General features: G+C 40.2%; 1 protein-coding gene across 1 annotated transcript; it reads right to left on the bottom strand.

The window, feature by feature from the left end:
- Window positions 1-10: 10 nt before the first annotated feature.
- On the bottom strand, window positions 11-24904 carry LOC117232721. Its single transcript, XM_033492302.1, has 6 exons — window positions 24479-24904; window positions 21304-22394; window positions 4580-4723; window positions 2215-2516; window positions 1653-1909; window positions 11-1073 (listed from the first exon to the last, which is right to left on the bottom strand). Exons 2-6 carry the CDS (start codon window positions 21614-21616, stop codon window positions 323-325), a joined length of 1767 nt encoding a protein of 588 aa, XP_033348193.1. The 5' UTR covers window positions 21617-22394; window positions 24479-24904; the 3' UTR covers window positions 11-322.
- Between the last annotated feature and the right edge of the window lie 630 nt (window positions 24905-25534).

Below are 25534 nucleotides of genomic sequence, written 5' to 3'. Positions count from 1 at the left end.
AGTAAAACAAATTTTAAGAAAAATTGGTCAGGTATTTTTTTGTACATATTACATCGTTCCGATTAATTTCTTTTCTTCTTAGAAAAAAAATGAGCTTTTTATTCTTAAAATTTTATTCGTTTTCGTTACTAGTGTTAGTACGTATGGCAAACATATGTACCTGCAATTATTACGATTTCTTGAATATTACATATTATTTCGTAGTGCTTTTTGTATAATATGATACAGTTTCAATTTCTAATGGTACGTTGATTAAAATAATCAACGGGTTCTCGATCATCAAACACAGCCGGTTAGCTTATAACAGTAAAATTCTTCATTTTCAGAATATCGTGTTGTAAATAACTTCGTCTTCCGTGCTGATAATCGAATCAATTTGATTGTTCGTTACCATAGAGTTTGCGTATCTACTGTCATCGCCAATCTTGTTTGGCAGAGCTGTGGACGAATCACGACCTTTAACAATAATTTTGATCCTAGCCATCACATGACTTCCGGGACACTTCTCGACCTGCGCAGCCGCATTCTCGCAAATTTCTGCATAAATGTCATCAGCTTTGGTCCTGGTTAACTTGGGAAGGGATGGCACTGGTGTAAGACTATCTCTAACACGAGAATAATTGGGCTGTAATTCAACATTTGCCGGCATTTCTAAAACACTGGTGGACGCTGATCTTTGTACAGGTTGCTTGGAAGAGTTCGAATGACTCGGATGGGAGGTAGTTTCTGGCTCCAAACTGGAGTAACGCTCCTGACACCTCATCGCAATTTCTGGTTTCACTGCAAACGTAAACGAAGCCGATTTTTTTGCAGGATTTCTGCTACGACCACCTTGGGCGAATTTTGAAATTCGATCTAGAAATCCATTCCGACAATTTTGTCTAGTTTGACTTTTCTCCCTAACGGTGCTCTTCTTTAACTGTTCCAGTCCGTCTTTCAAGCTTTGTAGAATTGGCTTCGTTTCCGGTTTCGGCTTGATTTTCTTCAAATGCATCTCTTTAAGATTTTCACCGACTGGATGCAGTTTCAGAGGTGCCACTCTTGGTTCCGTTGCACGATCTCCGACAGCCCGGCTAAAGTGGAAGAACAGGTTAAGCCACATAGAATATATATTTACAAATGTTTTGCATCCTTTGAATATCGCGGTAATACGGGACGTTGTACGGTATATTATTTTCTAGCAGTGATTGCATATATTGTATTTTTACCTATCAGTACATGTACGTGCGCATATTGTACATGAAATCGATCTTTGCTTGATACATCGGTCTAGAAACAATCGACTTATAAAAAATTGATATTGCAATCTATGAATAAAATAAAATATGAAGTTAATTACATTATAATAAAGAAATTCATTAAGCAGGTGTGCATTAATAATAGTCCATAATTAATATTCTGCTTGAGTCTTTGGCCAATCGATTAAATTGCAAACAACTAGGTTTAAACAACGGAAATAGTAATATCATAAATCAAATTGTGCGTACATGACACATTTATATTCTGCGTTAACATGTATTTATTCTTTGAATAATTCAAATAATTTTATATCTGATTAATTAATAATGAGAATGCGCTTAATTTTTCATAGTATAATTTTTCATAAATTTGCATAGTATAAATAATCGATAATCAATGTAAAATTAATTTACCTGCAGGCAGATAATAATCGTTGCATTTTCGGCGATGCCAAAAGTCTAGCTTCTGACGGATAACCTAGTCGAGCTCTTCTTACTCTTGGCGCTCCATTTCCGGTTACAACTAATTCAAGCATTTCAGGATTGTGAACTGGTCTTTCCGGTACGATGCATCCTAAAACAATTGGCCCTCGAGTCGAACTTTCCAGTTGCATTAAACCACCATATTCCCTTGGCAATGGTACAGGTAGTGGACCGGCTATCAAACGGACCTGAAAATGGCAAAATCTTTAAATATGTAATTCAGTAACAAGCGGCAATAGTAAGACGAATTTAATTTTAATATCATTATTAATTCATTGGTCTGCATATTAATATTAATGGTATTATTTGTGTTATAGTACTTACTCGCTGATTATTTATATACTTCAAGCATTATATTTTTAATAAGTTTACAAATTTCTGTAAATATTCAAATATACAAGATCTCGTAGTAAATACGGGGGACAAAACACTAACAAAGGAAAGCAACGATAGAAAGAAACATGAATGGAAGAAAACAATGGAATAAACTTACCCTGAGAGGCAATGGTCTTCTCGCAAGGTGATGCACTTTGTATAATACCGCATCGCTTCCGGTATCGATACTTCCATTCTGACATATAGCATAAAATTCGCCTCTTGCTGATAAGGGAGCAAATACTTCCCGACCGTGTGGATCCAAACACTGAGCGTACTGATCCTTTTCGGAAGAGCTGCCGGAAATTCCGAAGGAAACCGTACTACATTTCCTTGTGTCTTGAAAAACAGCTATTAATCGTAGAATTTCCCCAGCTCTGATCGTGGTTTTTGTGTAATGAGCTCTTAAATTGCCATTTTCTGCAAATAAATAAAGAACTTTTAATTACAAAGTTTTTGGTGCTTAAGAAATTACAGAGACGAAATTGAGATACAAGAGAAGTATAAAATCATTAATTTAATGCGAATAAAAGAAAATATGGAAATGTAAGTGCAAAATAAAACTATAAAAATAATAAAAGAAATAATTTTTACGATGGTTAGTGTTCGATATGATTTTATATACATAAATCTTGCAAACAATTTTTTAAAAGTAATTAATTATTAACAAGTTAATAATCATATTAATCGTCAATTATTAATTTGTTCATTCTTTTTCTATTAATCACAATACGTGTCAACTTTTGAAATATAAAACAATCTCCTCTACAGTGCTCTTTTGATTGCACAAAATTTTTGTTGATAGAGATTATTAATAACAATATGTATAATTAAATAATATATAATAATAACCATAGTAATGTGATTCAATGTAATCTACGAGTAATGATTAATCTTAGTGTATATAATATGTATATACATGTCAGTATTATCATAAAAAGCAATAGTTCATAAAAATAAGCATATAGATAATACATATTTCTATATTATATCGTAAAATATAGCTTTATTTCATAAAAAAAAATATTGTATTTAATTATACATATGTACATCTTTTATTCATCAGTGAATTAAATTAAAGTAGTGAACGAATATTTTTTTTCTAATACATTCATCTTGCATATCCACCTCTTAAATGTATTTACTTTTTTTTGTATGAAATATGGTGTGTTTACTACTGAATTCGTCGATTCAAACGTGCTCGACTTGCCGCCGTGTTGACATCCCCGCCACTACGGAACATGTAAGACGACGTTGCCGCGCGGAGCGATATTCGGATGTCAATGATTGTACTGTTAAGACGTATCAATTGATTTCGCGTGATTTATTATGTGTATTATTCCCATTTACATATTCTGCTATTTTGCCGTCTTCCTATGCTACTTCAGGTTTGTCTAATTAACGCACGTTCATTTATTAATATTATTGAATATTATTACAATATGAAATAACCTCTTACGCCTTCTTTTTTCAGACGTGAGCAAGACCATCGTCCCTCTTTCCTAATTCAGTGGAGTTTCTTCAAAAACCACCAAAGTAAGTTCATTATCTCAATAAATAATTGAAATCGGCGATATACATGAAAGATTATTGAATTTGTCCTGAGAAGTACTCTCAGAGGTACTAACGTTAAGAATATTTTTGACCTACCTATTAATTTTCGATGACAATACAATTTCTTATTTAATAGAAAATAGAATATAGTACCTCTTAGAATTAATGTCGACAATTTTAAGTGTATGACAAAGACAGAGACTTTAATGCTCACGCGGTATGCCTCTTATATCACTGCTTTGCGTATTTCCGTCGTTACACACACGCACACGCACACACACACATATGTATTCTATTTACCGCATTTAACTTTCTGCTACCGTTTGGAACGTATAATTTGCGCATTCCCCATATTTCTCTTTTTACCAGATCAGGGTACGAACATTGATATTTATATGCATTTAGGTCAAGAACGTTGCTGCTTGTCATTACGATATTACATTCATGTGTGTCATTATTTCTCTTTTTTTTTCTCCTTTCTCTGTGTTTTGTTTTCTTTGCCTTCTCTGCCACTTTTTTGTACGCTATTGATTCACTTTACTCTCTTCGTTCGCGTTTAACTTCTTTCTTTTTATACTAAGATTATCTCCTATTTTCTTCTCCATTTACGCTACATTTTATATCCTGTTAGACTGAATTTTTTGCTCTTTTGTCTTAAATATTTAATAGACCTTCTTACGTTTTCAACGTATTGTTATTTAACACTCTTATCGCCATTTTCTTCGTTTCTTCCATTTTCATTTTCGTACTCTCGCTTCACATGCTTAATTACATTTCCAAAGAGATACTAATGAACGGATACGAACGCGACATTCCAAGTAGTTAATTTATACAATTAACGAGTTATCTCAAAGAATGATGCGTATGTGTAATAGAAGAACGAATTTAGAGCTTAGTACGTATTTTATATTCACAATATTTTCACTTACCCATTTTCGAGTGGGTCAGAATATATGCCCTTAAAGGTGCAGCCAAAAGAAACGCTGGTACCCCTGCTCGTACTAAGGAATCGACTCTTCTGTAGACTCTTGCACTACCCGTTGTATTGTTGCCAGATATCACAGAAAACCATCCTGAAATTGAAGAGAATGAAAGTTCATTTTTGTACGTGTTTGTATAATTGTGAAAATAATAAATCTTACGTTCGTTGTCTTTCGACAAAACTATCTTATACTGAATCATATTCGTTTGAAAAAACTGAAAATTGCAAAGAGAATTGCAAGGGGAATGTCGTCAGACCTTATACTTCCTATGATAATATTTCAGGGGAGAGGTTTGTGTAGAAGCATTAGGCGTGTAGGATAATACTTTCTACGATTGAATGCAAATTTCACTGCTCAATTGCTTCGAGAGTAATGATATTCAGACACGGGAACGACCATTGATGATTGTTCGTAATGTGCCAATGTAATTTATTAATAAGAGAACTGACATTTACGTTTCATTATTCTTGGATATTTTTTCCATACGCTTGCAGATTAATTCTTCTATGTCTTATAAAGATACCAAACTTTGATATTTTCCTTTGCATTTCACTTTAATATTCAGATCGCTTAAATCGTAGCTCTTCTATCGTCACTATAAAAAATGTTTCGAGGTTGAGTGGCAGAACTTTTTTCCTTGGAAAAATTTCTTAAATATATCGTTCACCAGGCTGCATTATGAATAATGGATGATGCAGCGGGTAGCAATAATGTCAGTAATGAAATAGTAGACTAAATTAGTTTCTACAAAGTAGAGGAATCATCCTAGTTTGTAACATATATTTTACATAAAATTATCGAGTCAAAGTAACTGCAAATTGTGAACGAATATTCAAATAATTATGGATAGAAACTAGGAGTATTGGTAAAAATGACACGAGAAAATTAGAAATTGTACACAACATTTATACAAAATCATAGGTACGTTTATTTTATCGATTCAATGGAACAAAGTATTTAGAGAGGGTTTATTTCTTTTAAAGCTAGGTGATTTTTTTCGATATTCGTCTTTTTTCGTATAACAGTTAGATGAAACAGTAATGTGCAAAACGTAGAGAATCAGCATTTACTTACATGCGCGATAAAAGCTTTATCCAAGATTTATGAAGATTATGCTAATGAAATGAGGCAATCTGGCTCGGTGATGCAGCTTAAATTACGAGCGTATAATTTCAAGCACAAAGAGAATGTTGAAGTAAATATGAATGTAAATAATATTCGATCAAAGTTGATATAACCTTGACTAGTGGATAAATGGAAACGTAACAAACTAAAGAAACAATAATATTTTATTGATAATGGCAGAGTTTGCAAAATGTATATCCATAACGACACGATAACTATCGATTTTGTAAACAACGTTGAATGTACTATTTCCTCAGTTTTAATTATATTTCTTATTAGACAAATTTTCTTCGTTCTCTCTGCATCGTACAATTGCTCCAATTTTTACAATGAAAAGCATTGGCAAAATAAGATAGTCACGCTCCATTTGAATAGATTTGCAAGTATACGTATAACGATGATTGCAAGTAGAAGCAAAGTAGTACGCTGATCGAACAAGCTTAATTCGCGGAGTTACACGAGTCGAACGTTTTCCATCTACTTTTACGGGCAAGTATGTATTACATACTGGCGGGACACAAAGTGTCTGGCAAAAATTGAGTTTTCACGTTATGTTTAGCGGTGGTCGGTACGTTGTTGCCTGCTTGGGCTGATATATTCGCGCAGCTGATCCGGCCCATAAATCAGCCAGGGCATTTTCAGATATCGCCCTGGACGAACAGATTTACGTTCAGGTTTGGCGCGCGTAAAAACGGCCGGCCGTATTAGCAGTCGTTTCGTACGAGTACTCAATTACCCTGCCTCTTACAAAGTCGTGCGTGGACAGTATAAGTTACGGGACACTAAACAAAATATCTTGCAGCTCACCGTTTCGTGACGTTAACGGGCTTTGTTTCGCAGTATATTACGTGCAAGTAATTCGCGCGTTATATCGGTCGAACGAAAGGACGCCATCGCCATGGAGGCACTGAATTATATTACACCCTCATGCGCGCGAGCACGCTCTTCTTGGGTTCGCGATAGCGCGTGAACGTGTACCAGACGAGGATTTCTACTACCCTGTCGCTGTATACCGAACTGTGCACGGGTATAAAACGGCTCCGGTGTACTGTACGATGGGTAAGGAGAAACGTGAGAAGAAATACAACAAGACGCTTTTAAATTATAGTTAACCGCGTTGGTGAATACGGTGTGTGGCCTCGTATCATCCGCTAACCGATATGCGTTATGCATATAAAATTATCTCGCGTTGTTATTACAGCCGCTGCGAATTACGCCGGCGATTCGGGTAATTATGATACAGTTTAACCGAACCTAAAATGTTGCCAGAGAGATCGCTGTCTTTTGATTTCTGCCGGCGTTCAACTTGGGGGAAAGGAATCGATGCGCGCGCGCGCTTCTGCTGGGCAATTAGCGAATGCCTCGCGTAATTTCCAATGGAACACGCCGGAAACCGTTCGGTTTTCTTCTAGCTATAATTGGTCGCATTCCTTGGTGCTGCACTTACGAGAGCCGCCGACCACGGAATGTGACAGATTATTGCGTTTTCTTTTCATTTATTCTTTGGGACAATACACTTTTTTCTACCTTTTTTTTTCTATTACGAACTGACGTGCTAAAGTTTAACGCGTTCGAATAGTTCGAACGTTAGTTTTAAGTTAACCCTCGTCGCATTTGCATAGAAAGGCATTTTGAATAGAGGGAGGACATCCTTCAAAGCTCGTGAAAGACAAATAGATTTTTAGTCTGCTTTGTGATCGTCGTAATAGAATCCTTTGTTCTTAAAACGGACGTAGAGATACGTATTTAACAAACGGTTACCCAGATCGATGGGTATACACGTTCTATTTAAGTGATTTCAATTGTGGAAGTATTTAATATTGCGTATAATATTGGCTTTCGTAATGCGCTCGCAATTGACGTTTATAGCTTGTAAAGTAAGACCGCGGAAACCAATAATTAGCAAGGATATGGCATACAATCAGACTTATGGATGTACATATTTATACATAGTGTTAATTATCTTTGTGGAAATACATAATATTTTATAGTATCTATAAAAGTAGATATCCACACATATATGCAACGATCGTTTGGACAGGGGAGCGCAGTAACGGAACGCAAAACAATTTTATTCCTAAAGTAATAAACATTTTTCCCCGTTTACTCGATGCATCGTCGAAGTAACTTGGGTTTGCGTGTTTCTTCACCGCGTTTCTTCCTTGTTGGGCAGGATTGTTTTCCTGTGACTGTGACTCGATTGCGACCGTTCCTTCTCTTCAGGCCTTTTACCTGATGCTGAGCACCGTTCGTTTTGTTTCTCGTTTCGATTTGTCCCCTTGGCTGATCTAGGAATCGACCGCAACGATCCGACAAAGAAACGAAATATCGACTGCCCTTCCTGGTATTGCCGCGGTCCACGGCATTATCCGTGTTTTGCCTCGTTTTCTCCGTCTTGGCGCAAGATCGAAGTTGCCGTTATGTCATTCGTAACGGGCTTCCATGCTACGTCTTCGGGAACTGGTGCTCGCGCGACGTTAGCTACGTTCGAATCGGTGGGTGTGCGCAACTTACGTACGATTTACAGGCAAACGGCAATTTTACGCTTTCCGCGTTTCGTATTTTCCATTTCGTTTTGTGGATCGTAAGTAACACGCGTAACACACCGTTCCAGTATCGTTGTTAATTTACGAACTTCTACGGGGAGTAACGTACTCCGCTTCGATGGAGGAATTACGTGGAACCGTGCGCCATTCGGCCTGTAAAATAAAATTACGACCCTCTAAATTCTAACGAGAGTTCCGTGGCGTCGTTCGTTCGGAATCACGTTGACGCGAACCTTTGACTCGTTATGGGGTTACGTTGTAAATTAAATCGTTTTACTCCGTTTACTTCGTCTTACGTACGTTATATCAATCACGGAATCAAAAATTCTCTGCCAATTTTTACCAAAATTGAAATATTTCCAATCGTCGAGGTATCGTTCGATATCAACGCCAGAGAGCGGAGATATCTTCCTTTGATTCAGGTCGCAATAATATCATCGAGTAGAAGGTATCTCAGCATCCCCTTATCCAAGCCTACTTAGAAACGTAGGTTACCTGTTGGAGTCCCCGGTGGAGGCGGGGAAAAAGCTGGCCTAGAGACTTGAAATAAATCGGGGATTCGCGTTCCGTCGTGTTCGCGGTCGGTGGTCTTCCGAAGAAGGACGAAAGGATGTAGCCATTTAGTAGGAAGGAAATACACGGCGGCGTGTTTCGGTTTGGCGGCAAAAAGCGTTCGAAAGTTGGACGACGATAGAATAGACGCGCGCCCCGCGGCGGTAATAGCAGCGATCCGCAGCAACGGGGACACGGTAGCCGAGTGGTCGGCTGATCGAAGGTCGGCTGGTTCTTTTGGTCGTCGCTAATTGATTTAAGAATGCCGCTACGATGCGAATGCACGCATGCTGCGCGTCGAATCCGGCCTTTAAGGACCGTGTGCTCGCGAGTGAGCGCACCAGCGCAGCGTAGCGCGCCACTGCACTGCCTTCGTCCGCTGATCGTTCGTCCTGGAATGCCACCACGGCTATCCCAGACGACCCTAGCCACGGGGAGATCTGAATCTTTGGCCCATCTTCTTCTTCCTTCTTTCTTCCCTTGTAATTGTTGTGCAGTTTGTTTTTGATACGGCTACGCGAACACGAAGAACGCATTTGGACAATGGGGTCCTTTTCGGAATCGCAGACACGCGCTGCGAGTCGAGACTATTTATCGAGGTAAATGAATTCAAGGATAAAGGTCTTTTTCGATATTGGCGATAGTTCGGGTGGAAGCGCGACTATTCGCCCTGCTGACTAATTAATTTCTTCTGTAGAGGAAATATTCTCTAGGTAAAATAGGTCGAAGGAAATTTCAACGGATAGAAATCGAACGTGATCGTTCTCGAGTGTGCACAGTCAGCACGGAATAATACTAAACTCGGGAGTGTTCACTCCGGAAAAGAAACATTGCAAACGCGTACTTCTCGTAATCAACGGAGAATTGCACAAGCGAGCTTCCTCCACTTTCCATTTCCACGCCCGCATCCGACATAGTTAACGCGACTCGGCTGTTTGTGTTGCATTCAGATTACAATCGAAGAGATCGTCGTATCCGTTGGAAAAATCCAATGGAAAGCCAACTCGAACGAGGGAAAAGAGGAGTCGCACGAACCCGGTAGCAGTTGCTTTCGTTCGCATCGACTTCCTTGACTTCTTAATTATGCTACGCTATCACGCGGTTACGCAATTAATGATGTAATTACATAGCTTTTCGATTAATTATTCAAGGAGAATAATGTTCCCTCTGAGAAAGCACTCGGAACAGCCGTGTCAAAGTCATTGTCAGCGTAGTCCACGATAATGCTTCGCTTTTTGTTCGGCGATTCCGCATTCATTAATCGGGCAGATCGTTTCCGGAAATGTTATATACAAAGCTGTTTATACGGCTGTTAAACTGTTTCGAATGTTTGGAAGATCGCGTGGATAAGTAGCGACGATTTGACGTCTACGAAGATCGATAGCGTCGGTCAAAGTAAAAGTTAGTACGAAATTTTTAATGGCCAATAATAATAAGTGACGCGAATACATACGCGAATACATACATATGTATGTTTTAATTGCTGAATAATTCGATGATTGGTGATAAAGTAATGTAAGTATGATTTTTAAGGAGTAAACGAACAGTTTTATAACGCGTAACACGATTCACTCTCGTTTCTGTGATAAATTAAAAACATTACACGAAAGATCATAAGTCTAGCTGACTCACTTTGTCCACATTTTTAGTGCACGTTCGCTCGAGTAATCAGAAGTGACACATTAGCGGTCCACGCGTGGTACGAGGCGATGCATTGCAAAACAGTGCGCATTGCAGAACCATTTACAGCACGTGTCGAGGTTCAACTTTCAAAACGCGGGTGTTGAATAAAGCTATGTGTCGTGCAACCTCCCCTTTTCTAGGAACTGGACTGAAGTAGCGAATGGACTGGAGAATAGCGAAGGAACCATGCTTAAGGTTGTTACCCCTCGAGGAACCAGATGTTCGCGTGATCCAGGTGCGCCTACAAGGTCCACGTCACATTGTAACGCTCTTCAGGAATTAATTCTGACTGGGATTTTTCCTCGGCTCGTGAAAGGAGCACTCCCTTTTCAATGAAATCGACCATGATCCACGCGATTCCGGATGCTATCTTCTCTTTGGGATCGGATACTTTTAAACGTCTCGGCATGCCCATGCACTGGAATGCTTTCACGTCGAGTTTGCCTTTGGTTCTAACGATTAGCGTCGCTCCCTTTTTGCGATATTCGGCCTCGAGATATCCGTTTATCGGGAGAAGCTCGTAGAAATTGTCGAGGCAACGTTGTTCAAACACGTTGATTGTATTTGCAACTGTTCGTCCTGTAAATGTTTGGCTCAAAGTTTTATATCTCTAAATTCAATTTTGCCTCAGAGAAAATAAATTACCGTATAAGCTACGTTAGTTTTAGAAAGACTGAGGTTAATACGTACGTATTGTCGCGTTTAAGAAAATTGTCCATTTGAAACTTCAAAAACGTTTTCAAACTTAAATAGGGAGAAAATAAAGATTTATTTACGAGCAACTCGATACCAATGCGGTGGAATCGAAACATCCTGCAATTAAAACCCATATCATCGTCGTTAATCATCAATGCACCGTAAGATCTATATTTCTTGGTGCACAGTACCGTAAGATTCGTACTACTTCATGATACGTAAGATGCGCCGTAAAATCGATACATCTTGATACGTTACGTGTCTTCCTGATTTCATAATGTTACCGATTTTTCGTAATTTCACGATATTTAACCGGATCCTCGTGATATTTCATATTTGCCGTGCTTACCTTTCAACGCCTGTCATTTACTTCTTGTCAAAGGACCATCGTGTTTCGCCAGAATGCCGGTTGTAATTCGAAATAGTTTCTTCGAAACCATTTCTACATCTCCGTCGCTGATAGATTTCCAGAGAACGTTAGGCCTCTTTTACGCCAGCGACAGTGATCGTTGCACGCTCTTACCGTTAGGGAATAACGTTGCACAACAATATTATCGCAGTTTTTTTGTCCTTAAGCATTTCCTAGTAGTATCTTAAAACAAATAACGATATAGGCCGGAAGAAATCGATCCAAGATACGTAAATTTTACTATCGTTATTGTAAATAACTTGGCTCGTCATGGTCGAATATTTTCTCCGACGGTTGGAAAAAAATCGATCGGCGATGCAACAGCATATACTGGTTTATATACTACACGTAGTTTACGCATTAATCACGGCAGAAAGTGTTTAAACCAGTGAATAAGCCTGAGATGATAATTACACACATATGGGAAGGTGGCGCGACTAAACGTCTTTTACATGGGGCAAACGAGTTAGTACTTCCTCATCGAATAACTTTTTAATTATGTGGGATCTCGATTACGCTTTCACACGCAATTTCGTGAAACGATCGACGATGATAATTATTTCGATCGACCGATAATGTTACTCGTTATTTCAAGGTACGGAACACTATGTATTTCGCAATGTTATGGTCAGTGAGCAACGATCTCCTGTCGGCGTGAACATGGCATTACGAGCCTTTCAAAATAAAAGCTATTTTTCCACGAATAAGAAATAAGTCGATAATTTCAGCAGGAAATATGCAATTGTAATGGCAGTAACATTGTGATCGTTCCAATGATTAGAGAAGGGAATGATATACACGAACAATGATTCGATCCTAGCAACCTTTATTCGTTCGAAGCTTACCTTTTCTAGATTCTACCTTTTCAAAGAAATTGGACGGTTCACCGTAGACAGACGAATCGAAAGAAAGAGAATGGTTCCTTGCTCCCTCATCGTCGTCCATTTCTGTGGGTTCGCGAAATCCATATACGGCTATGTCTAGGATATAATGACTGTTATTTAAAAATCGAGGGAATAGCTATCGTCGAAGCCACGATCGGTAAAATAACTTTGCTCGTATAGAACGATGTTTAGAAAACTTACGAGAGACTGTAATAACGTATTGGATATTTTTCTGGCCATGGCTTTGTTCTAACCTGTGCAACGGCTTCGATAAATGCACGTAGCCGACAAGATATTCGAGCTTTGATATTCAGAAATATGAAACATGTTTTCCCAAGATCGCTTTGTGTTATAGAAGCATCTACGACAAACTGCAAAATAACAAATAAATTTACGTTTTGATTAGCGCAGTAAATTCCTTTATCGAAGCGAAGTTTTTGATAAATATAATGATCATTGACCGATCAAGCCACGATTATGCTATGGGAAGGAACGAATAATTCGTATAATTCCTATAATTATAATTCTTTTTTTCAAAAAGTTGTAAAATATTATTAGAATACCGTCTTAATGAATATTTCGTTTAGAATTATCACGTATCCGGTGAGTTCTACAAGCAGTTTGTAAACTATTTTCTCGTGTTGTTCCTATCCGGTTTTCTATTCCAAGATAAGTAACGGAGAATTCATTTCTAATCAGCTAACTTGTGCTCGCTTTTCGATTCTCGATTGTGTTGAATGGCTAGGCCCATTGTAGTAGAGAAAACTAGCTTGATTTGCAGTCAAGCGAACAAAGCCGTAGAGCGTAGACCTTGCAGTGGACAGGTTAAATTGGCGTGACTTGTGGTCGCAGAACTCTTCCCTTCGCGCTTTAGCCTGTTTCGAAGGTCTGCCTTTCGACAAAGGTTCGAATACAAATTTTTCCACGTCTGACCGCACGGTTCTGGAAGATCTGCTACTTTCGCAAACAACCAGAACTAGAAAGACACGCGTTTTACGCCCGTGAAACGGTACAACAAAGTAACTTGATCCTTATCTTCGGCTTACAGTTTCATTTGTATCACGTTCAGTTACCTTTCTCTAGGCTATTCAACGTGACATTTATTCGGAAATAAGATAGTTTTTCTTTTTTAAATATACGCACGAGGCCAGAATTCCCACAACGAGGAAAGATCAAGCTGAGAGCATGTGATCTCGGTTCGTTAACCTGTGTGTTACTAGTATCATTTATCGATAAATATGTAAATACATATAATAAATGTGTAAATAACGTGTATCGTTAAAACCGAACGTCGATCAATGGCTTATCAATTTAAAGTTTCCCCCTTTTCATATTTTAACGTATAAATATTATATTGTACCGCTCCTTTATACGACAAAAACTTAGATTACTTCCTTTAATATCTTGATCAAGCGAGTATTCGAGTCTCGATAAGCATCTGCTATGTTAATGATAAAAGAGAAGGATTATAACGACAAATTATCGCTGGACCATTTTAGTTTCGCTTTTTTCCTACTTAAAATCGACGTAATTTCCGCAACTGTTGAATTACTAAAGTTGATTACTTTCAATGAAAAGAATATCAAATTTTATACTCCTCTTCGATTCATCCTTTGACCGAACATGTTCCGAAAAACGAGTTTCGATTTATGTAAGAAGCTTCTGCTGCGCCACTTTTTATGCATTTTATCTACACTTCTCGATTAACGAAGGTAGAACAGATAGCCGTAACGAGATATACGCCTTTAGGCGTTTCATTTTTTTCGAGTTACTCTGGTTAGAATTAACTTGTAATTAAGGGTAGCGGTTAAATGCGATAATGGCTTATGATTATCGTACCCCTTCTCGTGCATGTTTTCAAAATGCTTACAGTCCACTTCTCATGCACGTTGTTCGCGTATGAATTTAAGCGGACGTATCAAAGTAAGTAAGAGATTGCCGAGAAAGAGTAGACCTGTGCCACTTTTCCATTAAACCTCTCAAATAATATCGAGTATCTTATGCGATGGGAATGTACGATTCGGTAGGTTTTTAATTCCTTATATAATCCTAGATTCGTGGATCAACCATGTGGGAAAACGTGTATTGTTCGGGCGAAACGATCGTAAGACGTTTGAGAAAATGTTAGCGCAGGAACAAACGAGAATGGAGGAGACTCGCAACGACCTTCCGTAATCATATTTAATTCGCCAGAAATTTCCAGGCCAGGGGTCATTCGAAAGTCCCATTGTTGTAGTTTATTGAACCTGTTGCTGTATCACTTATAATGTTCGCAAATGGAGCACATTTGCGAAGCGGTTTATTAATCAAAACGTTAAATCAACGTGACTCGAGGCTACGGAATTCTTAGAGACGGCGTGTATTAAGCGGCGGTATGAAGAATTTAAGGCACATGTTATTCTTCTTTAACTAAAAATACCGATGCAACTTTTTCCGTTGTATTTCAATTTTGCTTTCCGCTTGTACATGGAATCTGTTGAAAGATCCGTATAGGAACAGGTTGTCCAACGGATCGTTATTCTTACCATCCACATGGTTTCCCCATATCCGTGGAATGTAAATTTCATGACAGGAGCGCGGCCGATGATTTTCGATGTTGCAAAAAGCGTGGAGCACGAAGGGGAGTTAAAGCATTCTTGGTGGAGAAGCATTTGAGCAGCGTCGCGAGCACAAGGGGGGAAAAAATGGAAGGAGCCGAAGGTCTCCTGATGAGAGGGACGAGGCCGTCGACCCCGGTGCAGAGCTGGAGGTTTACACGCCTAATAAATTACTGTAAACTGGAGCCTGGAGTCGTAGCCGAGGGTTTGCACGAATAGTAGTTAAGTGAGCCGGTGATTTGTGCGATATCGTCCATCGTCGCTATCAGCCCCTGGAATCGGATGCACGGTTGAATCTTCCCTAGTAATTTTATCCCGGTTGAAGGTTCAAGTTCCCTCGACGTAGATTCCATTTCCCCCTTACTACCGATTCCGAAGCGAGGATCGAGGCAACGGTCGTCTATAGTCTATGGAATCTATGGGACGGAGGCTTCGTTCGATAGTCGAGGAGAGGGGAGGGGTAGGGTTGGAATTGCCTCGGTGCATCGATGCATTGTCGTTTTTCTCATCCGCTGAAATTAAAATCGATACACCGTTCGTCCTTGTTGATCGGCGTGGAGCTTCGAGACCGCGCGCGCCATTACAATTTCATAAGCAGCTTCCACGGGTAGAGAGGCAGCACCGGTGTACCAGGATATTCCTACTCTCATCGGAGTTTGATGCACCCTCCCGGACTTGAGATACGTTCCGGAGACCGCGACGCCCCTTTTTGTCCGTCTCAAATGTCTTCATTTCGTTCCCCTGGTTACGCCGCGTGTCCATAGGAAAAACCTAGAAAAAATCCTCGCCGCTTTTTGCACGCTGTCGTAAGCTGATTACGATGATTTATGGTGAACGCGAAGCATGCTTTCGGTGCAGGCTTCGTAGTGGATTATTTCTTGCATCCAATCCCCAACTTTTTCCCTCCCTGTTGCTTTCTCGTCAGCACTTTGCGGTCTATATTGGACGGCCAGCTGGACGTTTCGTAATTCCTTTATTTTTGCAGGAAAATTTGGACAGCTTTCATCATATTGCGACATATTTTATCGATGACAAACATATATCGGTAAAAAGCGTAGAAAGGACATTTTTTTTTTTTTATAACGAATACCCTTCTGAAATGTTTTCTGCGACATCGACTAAAATATCGAGACGATCATGATCGTAATTACAATTAGAATGAAATCGATGTCATTGAAGACGATAGATATAAAGATAAAGTTGCGTTTCTTTTAGAAATTATCGGGAAGGCTAATGATAATTTACAAGTGTTCTATAAAATGAATCAATGCGGCGAATAAAATCGTATTAATGATAGGAGCTTTATAAAGTTGCAGTAAAATTTGAAGACTCAATTATTTTCACTTCCTTTAATTGGACATGATTGGTGTTTATACGCGTTTTACAAATGGTAGTATGCAAAAAGCTTGTATATTGACTTCTAATTATTTTACGAGTCATCTCATTCTACTGTCATAAACTACTTTTCAGGTTTTATCTTGGCTACATTCTCCGTCGTTTTATGACACAACGCGCAAAATAATAAACTTTCTTCACAACCATATTCGTAATTAGCAGCCATTCGTTTCTTATGAACGGCCTCTGTTATTTTACTAGCATCGTTAGATAAAAGTTGTAACGCATTTAAGATTCAGCTTACGCTCGTTTTTTTCAACTTGCTCGCGAATGAAAGTAAAATAGATCCTATAAAGAAAGTATAAAATAGGGAATAGGACGAAGCTAATTTTAATAATTGGCCAATGAACGCTAACGCGAATCCTCTTTTTACGCGTTTTTCCATTATTCAATTTTCTTCTCCTATAATCTACCTTTAACGGGTAAATCAAATTTCATTCAATTTGCATTTTACCGTAAACGGGTAAAGCGACGTACGATATATATCGTAAAAGACACGGTATAGATATAACATTTTTTTTTTATAAGAAAGCGATTTTAAGATCGAGCGATACATTAGCGTACGTTATCGGTATTTTAACTTTCGATTACGATTTTGGATCGAACGTAGTCCGAGTTCTTCGACTAGGAACTTATTAAATATGTGACATCGTTTAAATGGATCTCTTCCTGATGTACGTTAAATATTTAGCTGAAAGAAACAACTCGTACAACTGGTTTATTTAACTAATATCGCAAACAAGACGAAAAACTTGTTCAAAAAGATCCCGCAGCAGCAATGAGACTAACTGAAATACACGTTCTAATATAACGACACCCTAGTGTATCATTAAGCGTGAGGAATTACTACCTTCAAACGCATCGTTAAATAGCACGTGAATAGTATTTACATAATGGTATTTTTATAACGTTTAACCTAACTATATACTATAATAATTTATAATCTGATAGCTACCTAGCTAATAATGGAAAAAAATTCAACATAAATTGCAAACCGCGTGGGCTGTCAGTCGAGTCGCCCAGTGAGTCAGTTTTCCCTAAGAGTTTCATTCTACTGTACTTTCTACGGTTGTGGCATTCGACCTTCTATATTTCATCATTTTCCAGCGTCATTTCGCCATTCTTTCATCAGGAATGGGATTCTCTTAAAACAAGATCAATAGATTCGTCAGGGTTTACGTTCCACTTTAAACTGATTAAGGCAGAATGAGAAAATTTCTCCGGAGTACTCGACTGTAATAATCAAACTATCCTGTTCGGTAAGGATCGTTACCGAGCAACCTTGACGTGGAAAAATCGATTCGTACCGTTTCAGTAACAAGGTTTCGAAGGATCGTCCGAGCGAATAACGCATAACTGACTGTAAATACTGTAATTCGATTCGATTGCCGTAGCAGCGTGTACCGATCGTGCATTTCATGCACGTGCGTTGGACAAATGGGATTAGTCGGGTGACGAAAGTGTCCGCTCGGAACGGAACCGATCGTGCCGCTTGAAATTCCACGATGACGCAGAAGGAAAAGTGGTGGCCGGTGGAACAGTTAGCCGGGACCGCGAGCACAGCTCTGTTCGCCATGGCACCTGAGAATTTCTTGCTGCACGCGAATCACAAAGAGTCTTTGCTGGCTGATTGACCTGACGCGAGATCGATTCGTCTAATGAAGCCACCTGGTTAGAACGAAACGCGATTCCGATTCTCCCATTTAAAGAGATCCGTCTTCTTCAGTTCTCTATGGAGAGAAATCAATTTCGTCGAGGAATTTCAATATATCGTAAATTAATATAAACGTTCTCTTCGATTAAATTCGATAAAAATACTTAGCTAATGCTAACCGCAGGAATTATCCGGATTTTCTTTTTATAGAATATCGATAAAGAAATATTTGTTTCTTTATTTTTTTTTTTTTTTTTTTTTTAAGTAAATGGTTCGTACTTTCCATTTGATAAACCATTCGGTCACATAATGTCACGACATCGCAATACTATGAACTGCATCGTGTACAGTACCCTGTTAAATGATCGGAGAAGGACGAATGGAAGCATGGTTGTCACGTGGGCATAGGTCGAGTTTTTATCATGCTCACGGGGCTCATCGTGAATTGTGCCGCACTTATAGCGAATTCGTAGGCGTTAAATAATGTTTCCTTAGTCAATTTATTGTTAGTGCCGGTTCGATATAACCTGCGCTGGCCAGCACGAACCGCATATTTACGATCGGACGGTAAAGCTCGCTTAGGCGTGTGCGTTGCGCTATTTGTTACGATAAATTGGAGCAGACCAATTTGTCTCGAACTCTCAGTTCCACGGAATGATCATCCTTATTGTCGACGATAACGATCCTTCGTTGAAATAATTTACCGTATCGGTATAGAAGTCCCGAGACAATATGGAAGAGCGTTTTTCCTCTCGTGGCACCCGTCTAGAGCGATAATTTATCGTTTTAAAGAAAATGTATTACGTCTATGTATTACGTCTACAGCGTATCTCGTACGTGTACGTTGAAATTTTCATGGTCGTCAGAAGGTTAGGCAACGTGATTCGGTTCTGTATTAAAATTCTGTAAGCGTCTACTATTCTAATCAACGATTAAGCTCGATAATATCACGTAACAATTATGCTGTATAATAAATCGCAATTACTTTATGCGAAATGCGATATATTATTCAGTATAATATACAAATTCCAATCCGTCAGATCGAACTAGATTTTAGATCTCAGCGTTCGGTTCATAATACGAGATGAATGTTTCAAATTGTGCTCTTCCATCGTCTCATTAGTGAACGACGTTTTATGTTTCTGGTTATACACATGCATCAACGTTTACTCCAGATGGAAAGGTCAGTGTAGAGCCAAGCGTAATTTCTCGATTATGTTTTAAAGAATTGGAAACAGTGATTCATTGACAGATCGTTGGAAACGTGGGCCGAACACGGTCGGCGTCAATAGTAAAAGTGTGGCAATCGGCGTAGCAATTTTCCCCGATGAATCAACGATCTCCGCACGCGACGCACATACATAAAAACGAAATTCGTAGCTGATTTCTTCGACGCTTGACGTCACCGTCGTTGCAACCTCCTTTCGTCGCGGCCAGCAATCGACAGGTTAATCCGTTAGGCGTCGCTTCAATAACTCTGTCGTGTTGCAACTATCGAGTAACAAGGCAGGTATGCTAACCACCATGCCCACTGCCCACTCGTGACGTTTTCATTAGATCGTCCGAAGAGGTCGAGGACGGATAATCGCTTTCGACTGAGGTTAAAATAGTCTTGAAATCGTTTGGACGTACGCGTACATGATTATTCCAACAAACGCGTTATCTCGACATTTTTGTAAAAATGTTTTTATTTACAGGCGAATGTAGAAAATAAGAGAGATATATTATTTATGGTACGACCCGATAAATATACTTGCAACTCTACGCGCGATTAAAGCAACAAGGAAAAAGAAACAGCAGGGTAAAGAATCGATTTATTTCAGGATCATTTTTTTTTTTTTTTTTTTTTTTTTGAGAAACCCGACGTCGTTACGGGGACAGTGGTTGGAAGAAGCAACCACCCTGATCTTAAACTTTGCTTGCTTTATTCTTATCGGTTGAAACTAATAGGTTCGCGTTACTCCGGTTTATTACCTCGTAATTTCCGTTGCAAATGTCAGAAAACCAATATGGAGAAGGCTCGGGGGAAGAAATGTACCTTGTAGAGGTCGAGACCATGGTCGTGATCGTGGTCGTGGTCTCTGTGCCCGTTTTGCAAACTTATTGCTACAAAGTGGTTTACGATTGAAAAGGAGGAGAGGACAAGTTCTGGTACTTCTGATAGCGAGCAACCGGGTTCTCGCCGCGAAGCATTAGCGACCTCTTTCAAACGTTGTCGACGCATTCGCGGAGCATACAGTATAACCTGTTTCAGTGATCTAAGCTGGTTATCACAACCGTTCCCGTTTGCTTTACCGGGCATAATTTACGTTTTCCTGAAAATGTCTACCGGATACCGGGCCCATTAAGAGCTAACCGCTGGCTGCCGACGATTATGGTTCACTATCAATTATAACCAACCCTGATGTCTTCTTTCATTTTTATCCTTCCATCCTTCCTTTCTTTCCTTTTCTCTAATAGTTTCTTCTTTTTTCCGATCGTTTACCATTGAACAGGTTTCATGAGCTCTGACTCATTGCCCGGGTGAAAAATCGGAAAGGAGAGTGGCGTTGATTTTACATTGTTAAACGATGAATAGGAAGTTAGCGAAACTGATATCGCGTCGAATCTTACGAACGAAATAGAGATTCATGAAAAATACGTGACGTACGATAGGAGAAATAAAAGGGTATAGATGTAATCCCGAGCTTCTATACTTTATTAGTTTCATTTCGAGTTTAGAGTATGCAAGATGTTGATTATATATTATGCAAACATAAATGACAGTAATTGCGTTCAATAAAGAAAAGAAAAAAAAATAACTAAGAGCAATCAAACCTCTTGCGAAAGAAACCGACGCAACGTTCAAACGAATCTCCTCGAGTTTAATTACGAGGGAGTGTGCAGTATGCTCGTTAGGCATCCTAAACAGGTAAAGGAGGTCAAAGACGATCGACTTTGTCTATGGAATCGATTAAATTAAAAACGATACGTGATGAAATCGCAATTGCACTAACGCGTATAGGTGTCTCTTCTACGAAATCAAGGATATTCGTGTGATATCACGAAGAAGATACGTACTCTACCTGGATCTAATTCATACGTATATATATAATGCGTATTATTATGAAATACGAACGTAAAACTTACCCGGGTATCCCTCTGGAATGACTATTTCCGGTCCTACTTTAACGTCGTGCCGATAACGATGGATCAATAGGGTTGCACTAACCCGAAGCGATCTCTGTTGCTGTTTGTACAGCAACACTGGCCTGCCGCCGGTACCTTCGAGCCTGACCACTCTCGGTAACGAGAATCGATCAAGGAACTCTCGAAGGGGCATGTAGCCGCCGCTCGAACCGGAACTACCCTCGGCCGTCGCTTCCCTCGAACTAGGCAGGGACTTTGGCAGCGAAGGTACCTCCTCGCTGGACATCGTGGAAAACTCACCGTTCGACGACATTGTTCCGCACTATATATTATTTTTTCACTGATCTCGTTTAACTCGATCGCAGACACTACGTTCCGTTCGTTCTTCGCCAATCGGTGACACGATTCTGCATCGTTACAACATGGACAGAGTTAGGAATTTCACGAGAGATTCGCGTATCGGTAACGAAGAAAGTCTTTGAGACGTTTCTTTAGAACTTTCCAGAGCGGCACGTCATCGAATCGTAGTCGTGAAAGAACGAATCCCGCGTTAACTTTTCGCAGCATTTTTATCCCCGCGTCATCTGGTCGGTACCAGAACGTCGACGGAAACTGGCTGTCGATCGGCAACAGGTTCAGCAGGCACTTTCCTCGGTTATGTCACTTGGATCTGGACGTCACTGTTACTTTCCACTTCAACGTTGCGGAGAAGCTAGCGGATAATTATTTCCACGATCGACGATAGACAGACGACGGATCGTGAACGGGCGGGGCAAGATTTCAGAATCGATCTCGATCAAGCTGAAAGCCGATCGTTGCAGTCATCGAGCGCGACCGAGAATTCATTCACTGGACACTAACTGTTACCGCAAGCAACAGCACGCAGTGAGATTAACGATCACGGTTCGATGGTCGTTGTTGCAAAATCCGGGGATAATTCGTTTAATCCTTCGCGTTACCGATCCTTTGACTCAGCACCGTGTAAATTCTCTTCTCGAATGCCTTCGTGTCCTTCGCGAATGACCCATCTTCGACATCGCACTGCTCACCAAGGTTGACGATCCCTTCCTTTTTAACGACGACGACAATCGCTAGGAAAAAACGTTGCGTCATTCTTCCAAACAGCTGATGATTCGTTCGATCGATCGTGGATCGATTTCACGATTTCCTTGAAAGCTCATTCATCACAGGAAACGCCATTCGCTCTGCAGAATTGGCATTCCTTCGCTTCGAAAATTCCATTTACTAATCGCGAAACGTTGATACAAATCAACCGATCGATCGACCGACGTGTCAACCGCTGTCCACTCTTTCCGGCTACGTTGGAGCAATCGCATCTCCTGTGGCTCGATTCCCGTCGCGTTTACGATTTAATGGAACTTCTCACGTGCCTCGGAACATGTATTTTAGTTTTATCGCCTCGCAGCCTCCGCGATCCTCACCCTCGGATTCCTCTATCACCGAGGCTGAACTACCGCATCCTGGTAGCCTTTAGGAGAATCTATCGTCGAAGGAAGATGGCAAGAAAGCAGCTTGATAAAGTCTCAAAATTCAAATCTCCATCGAATACTTGGAGCAGAACGTTTCAAGGAGCACGTGCAAACTTTCCTTCTCCGTTCGATTCACAACGATCGGCAAAGATTCACTCTGCTTTTCTCCGATTTTATTTCTTTTTGAAAAAGTTTCTCGCATCCTAAGGACGAAAGAAGAATCATGGAGGATGTCGCGAGCGCGAAATTCGTTGGACGCTTTTCACGGTGGGACGAGGCGACGTTGCCCAAGCCTCGGAAGAAGAAGAACCGATCGAACCGGCGGACGCGAAGTCACTGACGCCCGGCGTGACTGAGGCCCAGCGTAAGAGGCCCACTGACACTAACACGCTCGCAACTGGTTGTATCGTACGATTCGTCGTACCGCCTCTACTACACGCAGCACTGTCAGTGGCCGTACTACCAGCAGCGCTTTGCGAACTTCGCTCTAAGTCCTCTCGGTGGAAGTGCAGGTTAACAGAATACATGGCTATACCATAGGCTCACGGACGCTATACCACGAACGCTATACCACGGCCAACCTACGAAGGATCTGGGCTTATTCAATAGGGGTCCTCTATTGTATCGAAGCTGAACTGTTGCGCTCCGACAGAAGCGAACCGCCCCTTAATAGTTTCTCTAGAAACGTAATCGGCCGTAGTAAGTGGAGTTGCTGCGTGTATGCGTCTCCGTGTACGAGTATCAATAGTTTGACAGGGTACGAGCAAGACGATGATATTCGTTACTAGCGAATCACCGTAGCGGAATCGATCCGGATTACTTCGTGTGCTGGTACCGATCGCCGATGCGAGGTTCGATGTGCTTCACCAAGCGGTTTGATTTCCAGTTGAAATCGATGGTTTTATTAACGTTGCGTGGGGTCTGTCAAGACGACTACCAGTAGAGAAGTGGATTAGGCGTAATTTGTTTTTTCTTCTTTCACGTTTCTATGCGCGTAACGTACTGGTTGACTGGTACCGTTAGCATAAGAGCGTTCCTCTGATTTCTATTGATATTTTCCTGGATACGTTAGACGCGTTACATAAGTACTTATCTAGAGATTCCATGCTAAATTTGCGCCACATATATCTTACACAAGGTTTTAACGGTAATGTAATTTGGTTACGTAAAACTTACACGATATTTATAATATCTATAATAAGTTAATCATTTACAAATATTTGTAGCTTCCGATCTTTTTAACGTTGATCGATAACGATCGGTTTTAAATACGTAATCGCAGCAACGATATGGAATTGTATTTGAACAAACGACGAGAAATTAACGTTCTGGAGTAGAGTAACTTTCTGGCTACGTTCTAATCAGCTGTATCGTACATATATGATTTTTCATCGTTCGAGAAATGTTCGCACTTTGATCTATTTTAATATTGGAATCTCAGGCTCGTTGCAACTGTGATGTTTCTAACTGTGACGCCTTAAAAAGCAATCTCACTAGCAAATATATACGCGAGGAGTCGCGAGGCAGCTCGATCCTTATAAAAGATCGTGCAAAGTAAAACTTTACGTTCGGCCGTAAACTCGTACCCGTAATACCTTTCCTTATACAGTTATCTGCGACACTAAAGGGAAATGATACATACCTGGTCTCGGTGGATGTATATTTAATTATATCATTTTATTCACCTCGTTCGTTGCTCAACGATGCGCGCCACAGATAATAAAAATCACGATGGAACGGCTATGGTTCCTGGGAAGCTTGGAAAGTGGAACGACCTTGAGTTTCATTGTCGAACGAATCTCCTCGCGAAAGAATAACAAGCGTGTACACGTTGCATCACGTCTAGTGATATGAGTTCGCACGATCGTTTCGCGATGCCTCTTTTCTCTTCTTTCCCATCTTTTTCTTCACATCGCTGTCTTTTTCAGTTTCTTCTTTCCTCCATTACGGAGAATCACACTCTTTTGTTCGCCGATTGCGCGCGCCGTGACGTGTAACGACTAACGACGACGTACAGTACAGCGAGAGATCGTTGCCACACCGAGCAACGAGATATCCTGCTGGTGTCGTGCGTGTGCTTACACTACGGCTTCTCTCTGCTTGACGGACAGGGAGGAAATTGTAATACCGTGGAGCAGCCAGATAAGAACGGTTGTGTAATAGGAACACATTAGAGGCTGTTGTCACATCCACGCGAATTTATGAATTCTTTGATTGAACTTGCTTATTGTTAGAATCCGGTTGAAACGTAATCTCGCTGGATGTTTCACAATGGGGTATTAGAGGTTTAAGTCGGACTCGCAGATCGTCGCCAAAGATTGTGCGAATCAAAGTGCGCGACAAAACGCAGCGTCTTTCTCGATTACGACACCGCGGGCAAAAAGTACAAAACATCTCAACCAGGGATTTTACTTTCCTCTGTTTTTTACGATTTCGAGATGACATCATGCGCAACAAGGTGTAGCGTACGTTGTACGTACGGTTAAATCTGTGCTAGCGAGCTCCAAATTTGGCGAGTATTCGTAACACGCGTCTACCGCGTGTTACTTGTTCCCTGTTTTATTTCGTTTCGCTTTTATTCCACTTTGCAGTTTGGCACGGAGCGCGTGTCTTACTTTGGACAGCACGTTGCACGGCGAGAAATTATAGAATTTTATTCAGTGCCGTTGGCAAGTACTTGAATGCTAATTGAACGGTTAGTTTGAAAACCTAGCGGATAACGACGCAGCGACCTTAGGAAA

Source organism: Bombus vosnesenskii, unplaced genomic scaffold (assembly GCF_011952255.1).
Source record: "Bombus vosnesenskii isolate JDL3184/JDL3185 unplaced genomic scaffold, Bvos_JDL3184-5_v1.1 scf7180000013293, whole genome shotgun sequence".
Classification (NCBI taxonomy): domain Eukaryota; kingdom Metazoa; phylum Arthropoda; class Insecta; order Hymenoptera; family Apidae; genus Bombus; species Bombus vosnesenskii.
This window is presented reverse-complemented; position numbering and strand designations above follow the sequence as displayed.

What these genes read in the sequence shown, in the direction of transcription:
- LOC117232721 (XM_033492302.1), bottom strand. Translation starts at nt 21,616, where the DNA reads ATGTCGTCGAACGGTGAGTTTTCCACGATGTCCAGCGAGGAGGTACCT. An exon ending in CATTCCAGAGGGATACCCGG is followed by an intron (nt 4,724 to 21,303) that starts GTAAGTTTTACG and finishes CTTCAATTTCAG; the next exon opens with GATGGTTTTCTGTGATATCT. An exon ending in CGATTATTATCTGCCTGCAG is followed by an intron (nt 1,074 to 1,652) that starts GTAAATTAATTT and finishes CTTCCACTTTAG; the next exon opens with CCGGGCTGTCGGAGATCGTG.